General features: G+C 34.1%; 1 protein-coding gene across 1 annotated transcript; it reads right to left on the bottom strand.

Annotated features, from left to right (window-relative positions):
• Window positions 1-515: 515 nt before the first annotated feature.
• Window positions 516-1,827, bottom strand: LOC143239271 (uncharacterized). Its single transcript, XM_076480186.1, has 2 exons — window positions 1,711-1,827; window positions 516-750 (listed from the first exon to the last, which is right to left on the bottom strand). Exons 1-2 carry the CDS (start codon window positions 1,825-1,827, stop codon window positions 541-543), a joined length of 327 nt encoding a protein of 108 aa, XP_076336301.1. The 3' UTR covers window positions 516-540.
• Window positions 1,828-8,430: the final 6,603 nt, after the last annotated feature.

Here is an 8,430-nt window from a genome sequence, read left to right as displayed (position 1 = left end):
ACAAAGACGGGTAAAAAATATATTAACAAGATAAAAATATATACAAGTATAGATACTGTGCTTGCAAACAAAAGTACATTCAGAACACTTGTCTGCTGGAGACATCAAACTTGAAATAAAAGTTACATCTGTGGTGAAATTATATATGCTTAGAAAATAAATTATACAAAGTACTGACAAATACTGTTGGAATGTTGGTTTGGAATTTACATACTAAAATTAAATATAGTATAAAGACAACACAAGTAAAATGTGACAAAAGACAGAGCTATCATCTCATTTTGAAAATAATATTGTAATAAAACTACCCTTCCAAATCCCAAAAAATGGCATTGAGTTCAAAAAACTTTATTTTCATGCTATTTTTCACAAGCCTTTATTCAGCTAAAACTTAAAAAAATAAAACAACAACAAAAAACAACATTCTACAATTTGTATTTCTAAATATGGTATAATTATATTACTTATAATATCTACACAGCAAATGTACTTAGCAGCACATTAGTGACTTGCACATGTTTTTTAAGCTACAAATTAGTCCTATTTTCTGTAGGTTATACCTGATGAATGAAATCTATAACTTAAAGTACCTTCCATAAAATGTTTCATTTCATCAGCTACTGTCATTGAAAGTGATTTTAGATTTTCCTCTCGCAGCTCCTGAGTTAGTTTTTCAATCAGTTTCTCACTTTCTGAAAGCAAAGTGTCCATTTCATTCATCTTCCTTTCAAGTTTCTCTGTACACTCTTTCTATAAAGAAAAAAAAAGAGAAAAAAGATAATTTTAATACAATAATTAAAATAAAGTGTGTCAGTGGTATCATGACTCAAAGTTTCAACCCTCTGATCTTTAGCCTGACATACCAATCACTAGACCATGCCCAGCTTATATCTGATAAAGATACTCATCTAAAGTTATTACTACAATCAGTCTTTCACAAGTTTTCTACTTTTCTACCTGTGATAATTCTGAGACTTAATTATGATCACAGTACATTTACAACTCCTCAAACTTTCATTTTACTTATATATATATAAGATGGGAAAAGTTTTAAATGCAAAAAAACCATGTAGTACTGAAAATCGAGCTTTAAAATGTTCTTAACAAAATGCTTTAACATATCTGAATTTTAATAAATACTACTGGAAACATACATGATGCTTTATTTATAAAGTTTCCTTACAGGGCAATAGAAAAAGAATTAACATAACTTATGCTACATTTACTGACCTTATACCATTTAGTTAAACATAAGAATGTAGACAGAAATGAATTTTTTTCCCAATAATTACATTTATGTTTGTGTATTTCCAACGAATCTCAAAAGCGTTCTGTTTAAAGAGTAAAACCAAATTTAAGAGTAACAAATAGTTTTATTATTTGCTTTTGAAGTTCGTATGTCATGCTGTGTTGTAGCCTAAAGAGTGTATAATTCTTCTCATGATTCATGACATGCATGTTTTACTGACATCCGACAGTACACACTACAAGCGTTAAGTGTCCCTCGTCGCGATTTCTTTTGAGTGTCTACTGACTGAAAGATAACCCACTACTGTATTGTAGCACAAGTAATTAAAACAAGTGAGAAACTTGTGAATTTCCAAGACCTTCAGGACAAGATATTAGGGCATTTATTTTTTGTTTGGTTCATTCTTGTTTTTTACAGAAAGAGCAATGAATAACTAGTAATAGAGCAGTACCAAACATTACCTGTATATCATACTCTTCCATTTGACTCATCATTTTTTGATTCAAGATTTCAAGTTCTTCCTGAATCTGCTGTTCTTGTTCTCTTTGCTGCTGTTTGACTTGTTCCTCAAGCAACATTCTCCTCGTCGTTCATTAGCAATTTCCTCTAGAACTTGCGAACAACTGCGACGTGCAAAAGCTCAGTTTCACAATTTGCCAACTGAGAGCGCGAGCAAGTGTTAGCTCTGAGCGAAGAATGCAGCTCCTCCTGGCGACAAACATCAACCTCTTCTGCAAGAGGCGGATCTAGCTGGTCTAGTTCTTCGTTATACTCCTGTTCTGTCCTTTCTAACTGTGAACTTCTTCTTGAGAGAAATAAGCGTTCCTCCTGCTCCTGTAACTTCCCTCCCAGTATACTATTTCTAATGAGAAATTAGATAATTATGGTGAATAACATAAACTTCAATAATATTTCATAATATTGATATCCATTTATATAATAATAAATACAGTCTAAGGACATTTATTAAAAGTACAATATGAAAATGGTGCTGTTGTCATGAAGAAGGTCCAATAATAAATTTTCAAATAAAAATACATTTAATTTGTAATATTACATCATAAAATGTATTCTTAAAATTTCTTCATGAACTTCTATTGTCAGCTGTCTTGAAACCCACTATTATTTTAACATAAAATTGTTAAATGAATCATATTATTCAAAAGATTTATAATTTTCCAATTTGACCTCTGTCACTTCTATCACAAAGCTGTTAAATGTATTATGTTTTAAAATGTAGCCATATTGAATTTATGCACTTTACTAATGAATAGTATAAAATGAGTTACAATTGAGATAATATTTAAATTCAAGGTGTTACTTTTGGCCTGTACAAGCTAAAATGTTTGCCCCAGTGTTCCCAAGTCCACTTATAATAAATGCAATTGTTTTTTCTTTCAAAAATTGCTTTAATTTTTGAAGAGCTGTGGGTGTCAATTCTTTTGGTCTTTTTTTACTCTAAGCTCACTTATTTTTTTTAATGGCTGACACATAATAAAACAGCTGTAGGAGTGATTTCAGTGATTAACTGGGTTATCAAATAGTCTACATTATTAAAATTTTAGAATCATCAAATCCTCACTATTGTTCAGTTAAAATAAACCTACAATCATGGACTTTTAGACTGCCAACTTGACATTCTGCATTCTATATAGCAATGAAGTTATGCAAATCACCAAAGCTGGATTAAGGGTTTTAGTGGCCCTAGGCTTTTCAACTTATAGAGGCCCCGACAACAGAACCTTTACGTGCAATACATTTATAGTCATAGCTTGAGGCCCTCTAATAGTGTGTGGCCTTGGCCTTCTGTTCAGTAAGCCTAAGCCTTCAGGAATGGATTATTTATTAGGCACAACAAGCAGTGTCTAGGGCCTATGAAAACAATGGGTCCATTTTTTCTCTGAACAGAAAGTGCCTAGGCCTACAATCATTTTGAGCCAGCACTGCACGCAAATCTGGGGTTGCAAATCTTCATTTTGAAGGTAAGCCATAAACAGCAGTTTGAAAGTTTGTTTTGCTTGTTTTGAATGGCAGTGCCATTTATTTTTCTTAAAGACCTGACAACACTGGTTGGCCTGTACCCAAGCTAAATATTCCCAAGCCTTGCAACACCTATACAGATGAAAAATTCAGTACAAAGTAAACACAAGTAGCATGTGAAAGTAAACTTAAATTCCTAAAGAGTTAATGAACAAAAGTTAAAATTTTCCTAAGTTGAAAATGTATTACCAATGACATTTGCCCTCTACTGACATTAAGTACAGGTAATCCTTGACTTCCAGAATTTCATCTTTGCCCATCTAACATTGGTCTGACTTTTTCTAGCTTGCTTTAGTCTTTTATTTTCCATTCAATTTCCCTTGGTGATATACTCTTCACCAGTGTCAATGTGCTCTCTATCCTGGAAATGTGTATAAGCACCTCATTCAGATACTTTTATCACTTTTGTGAGACTGTTACTATCCCAGTCTTTCTCATCGACTCTAAGGAAGGAAGGGTGGGAAAGTGTGAGCTGGGTAAATTCCAAAAAAATACCATCCACTAGTACTAATAGCTAGAATTCCATATTGAAAAGGGTGGTCGTCAGTAAGGACATTATTCAAACAGAAAGTATCTGCACAGATTAGGGGTCCACCAAGATAAAAATTACACTTGAGTGGGTAAAGAACACTACATTCAGATCAGGTATATTCTTCTTCCAAACTTAGTTCCTGTATCAAGGGTGGAAAAATACAAGTAATTATCACTATAGACCAGCCCTAACCAGATAGCTGAGTTTCCACAACATGGGGTTGAAATTAAGGGGTCTTGGTCCCTATATCTCACATTGATGGTTAGGTCAATTGAACCATAATGTAATATATAGATATAATTTTGATTGGATCCCAACCTATAACTAAACCATAAGAATCATGATAGGAAAGTGAGTAACACTGAAGAGATAAACTTTCTCCTGCACCTGAAGAAGTCTGTAAGGCAACATCCCAGATTCAGAATGACAGATTGTGTATACCATACTCAACCAAAGGAAGAGAACTCATCCAGCCTGGAATTATAAACATAAATCCTCACTCCTTAAGACAAGTGGGCATTCCACTGGCCACTGGAATTATGGAAAAGATGTGGAACACCATACTCAACCAAGGACCCAAGATGGGACCACTCCAGATTTAAAATTATGAGGTGATGGTGGACTTCCTTACATAAACAATATACTAAATTGATATTCATCATAAATAAGGATCATTCACACCCAAGGTGGACAGCTTAATATAAAATCTGAACCAATATTATAAGGTTTTTACCACTCCTACTGCCATCTGGGAAAGAAACCTCCAAGAACACAATAAGGAGAGCTCCCAACTTTGTTCTCTTCTCCAAAGTGGAGGAAAACACTTGAACAATCTGGAGGAAAAAAACCTCTGTCCACAATCCTAGTGACTGGAAACTAGCTTTATTAGCAGAACCTGGGGGTAATGCAAGTTGAGGAGTCCTAAGAAAAGGTGTTCTAGAAACATTGCAACAGATGAACCCAGTTCCCTAGATTTTTAAAAGCAAACCAACTCCAATTGTTTTAATCTGATGATAAGCAAGGATGGGCAAGATCCCCTTTACCTTTACTCATGATAGTCCATGGTTAGCAGTCCAGTATAATGTTGAAATACCATCTGGTAAGCTCCTAGATTGCATCATAGAACACCTCATTTCTACAGAGCCTGTTGCAACTGGTAGTAAGTATAGTTAAACTGGTTGATAGTGTGGAATTGGAATGATAAAAGCACATCCATTCAGGCAACATTTGCCAAAGAGTGGAGTTCAGTGGGTAAAAAAGCAAGTAATAGGACTTGGAGTAAAGAGGCAAGAATAGGACAAAAAAAGTTGTTAAAAGTGCTTTATATAAAGGAACAATAAATAAAGCTACATCTTAGTCAAGAAACCAGGTCAACAACAACAACAATAATAGAATGAATAATGATGATATTCACCTCTAATAGATGATTTAGACCTTGAACCATTGCTTGATGGGCAACAAGTTCAAAATTAGTGTTGTGGAAGGAAGCCCTGTCTTCCATCCATAGACATTGGAATTACTGATCTTTAATATACGCTTCATCCCTGAAGTGGGGCATCTGTGAAAAGATGAAACTTGGGACACTGATGGTCACACTGATCTGATAAATCACTACTCGATAACTAAGATGTTGCCTGATGAAAGAAAGTGGACAATCCAATGGGTTTGAATTCCTGATCCATTGGTAATAGCCACTGAAAGGACTGTACATGTGCTTGTCCTGAAAGAATCAGAGATTTGAAGGATACCCACATTCCCAAAAGGGATATTCATCCCTTTAGTAAGAGTCTATCTATTTCAGCTTAGAGCCAGATCGGAATTGTCTGATCCTAGTTTAAAATATGTTGACAAAACACATCTTGATAGTCAATGTTTAAAGTCAGCAAGAAAATGGATTTCAAGGCTTTGATAAGAAAGCGAGCCTTAGTAGGTTCTGCCAACTGATAAGGTGGTGCCAAAAGTAACCAGCTGTTCAGATAATGAAGTGTGCACAAGCCCAAAGTATGAAAGTGATAGGAAAAATACTTAGGACTCTGCAAAAGACATAAGGTGTGGATACTAGGTCAAAGGAAAGATCCCTGAACTGCAGAACCTGACCCTGCTGTATGAAACTTGAATACCAGCAGGATGATTCTGCTATAAGAATATGAAGATATGCATCACCAACATCAAACTTATTCATCCACATACCTGGTAAAGAATGCTAATGTAGGTTCAGAAAGGACTCCACTACAAACCTGGAAGGATTTAAAGTTTGGTTGAAACAAGAAAGAATGACAATCAACTGCCAACCTCCTGTCTTCTTGAACACAAGAAGTAAATGGGAATGAAATCCCAGAAGAATAAGACTGACTCTCACTACCACTGCCTTAACCAATAACTCTCTGTCAGGCTAGGAACAAAGATCCATGTTCCACTGATCTGTTGGGGGTGGAAAATGGAGATGTAGAAGTTAATGGAATGACCAACTCTGATGAAGAGCCCACTAATTTATGGTGGAAAAAGTACAAATGCCCTTCAATTATTATGACTTTACTCCAACAAACCCTACCCATTTTGGGTAGTCACCTACAACATTGGTGACAGTCTGCCCAAGTGGAAAAGCCTTGAAAATAAGGATGAACTCTATTCTGAGTATCCACAGAACATATACAGAGCAAGAGGGTTAGGACACATAAGAAGCAGTCACAGCATGACTTCCAGCAGGAGTCAAAGAAAGTCTAGAGGCCACCAACAATGTGGAAAAAATCAAACAAATGGGTGATATCAAGTAGGAGATAGCAGGTACATGAACTCCCTCACACCAAGCATCTCTATCCAATGAGAAATTGTGATATGTTCAAAGTGATGACAGGATCCAGTCTGGAACCTCACATATCCAAAAAGAATCTAGGCTGTAGAATAAAGGTATGTCTACCTATCAGTGGTAAGCCAAAGCATGCAATTCAGTCAAATGAAAGGAACAAGATGCTAGAAAAAACAGAGTCCAAATTCTCTCCAGACTGTTGTGGATCATTGACAAAATCAGACCCAGAACCCCTTTAAGAAACCTAAAAATGAATAAGATCACAGAAATCCTCAACTGAGAGTGCCCCCCTTACAAACTTTGAGAGAAGTTAGATAACAGAGGTGGAATAGAGGAGGGCTAATTAGACTCCTGCACAGGATACAGTAATATTTGCCTGAAAAAAACATGTCAATTTTATTTTTTTTTTAATTATTTTTACACAATATTTATTACATAAATTTTTACAGAAAGCTACCAGGCAATGCAAAAGTCACAACAAAAATGGATTAATTATTATAACAGTTGTATAAAGAAACCCGTATACAACCGTTTTGTTATTGAGCAAAAGGGGTAAACATATCTGAATGAGGTGCTTATATACAGTACCAGGACAGAGTGCACATTCACACAGGTGGAGAGTATATCACCAAGGACAATTGGCTGACATATAAAATACTTGAGCAAATGAAAAAAAAATCAGACTTTTGGGTAAAGCTGAAATCTTGTAAAATGAGGAACAGTTAAAAGTGTCAGCACATGGTAACTATCCTTTCAAAGTTTATTTGCTGCTTGCTTTTTTTGTTTTGTGTTTTTTTCAAACTGAAACATCATTTCACTTTGATTCTCACTGCCACACAATTTACAGAGCTGTAAACTCTCGAGTAGTATGTGACAGAAGTTGTATATCACGTGAACGATGCTTGCCTTAGAAGATAACACATGCAGACTGCAACAAGTCTGTCATTTTTCCAAAAACATGGGCTAAAAATGTGTTAACAAGAGTTGTAAGTAAATAATGGACAAAAATTAATCTTTACAATTTCCTATATTGATAACTTTGTTTCATATATATTTAATCATACAAAGTATTTGTGTTGAGACCAAAATAATAAACTGACTGATTTTGTTTAAGTGACAATGAATATTTGCATGTAATGTCACTCACAATAACACTGAGAGTTTTTACTCGTTTTCTTGATTGATGCATTAAATCTACAAAATGTACATTTAAAATTGCAATTTTAATCTGTGCTTTTAAAAAGACATTAACAAAAAAATATTATATTCTTGTTACTTTAGCCCTGTACAAAACATTGGTCAGATAAGTTTTTCTCATGTACTTAGCCTCTCAAGTTAATTTTTAAACTTCATCCACTTTATTTAGTTTGTTCTCCTTACTGAAATGTATTTGACTCGGAATACATATTTCAGTAAAACAAAAAAAAAATTAAAAAAATATTTTAAAAGTATTTTAATATAAGAAAAATTAAGTTGGTATAGATTTTAAGCATGAAATTGCACACTTCTTTGTACTCCATGCACTATAGGGTTCAAACCTTTACTTTTGGTGTCATAAGCTCAGAAGCTTAATACATAAAAAGTCCATTTATAAGGAGTGATTGTTTTCTTAAAGACTTTAAATAAAATGTGAAACCACCAATTCTCTTACAGGAAACTAAATATATTTTGTCAACTCTTACAAAGATAAAATTTTATTTACTAGACTTAAATCTCACAAATACATTATAAGATATAAATATGACTTAGTAAAATAGTATTTATTTATTAATAATATAGGGTATATATAAAAATAAATGGTTG

Source organism: Tachypleus tridentatus, chromosome 13, assembly GCF_004210375.1.
Source record: "Tachypleus tridentatus isolate NWPU-2018 chromosome 13, ASM421037v1, whole genome shotgun sequence".
Classification (NCBI taxonomy): Eukaryota; Metazoa; Arthropoda; class Merostomata; order Xiphosura; family Limulidae; genus Tachypleus; species Tachypleus tridentatus.
The sequence above is the reverse complement of the archived record's forward strand: the minus strand, read 5'-3'. Positions and strand labels throughout refer to the sequence as shown.

Excerpts from the sequence above, each read along its gene's own strand:
- LOC143239271 (XM_076480186.1), bottom strand. The coding sequence starts at position 1,827 with ATGTTGCTTGAGGAACAAGTCAAACAGCAGCAAAGAGAACAAGAACAG. Across the intron at positions 751-1,710 it reads TGGAAGAGTATGATATACAG|AAAGAGTGTACAGAGAAACT; the intron begins GTAATGTTTGGT and ends TTTTCTTTATAG.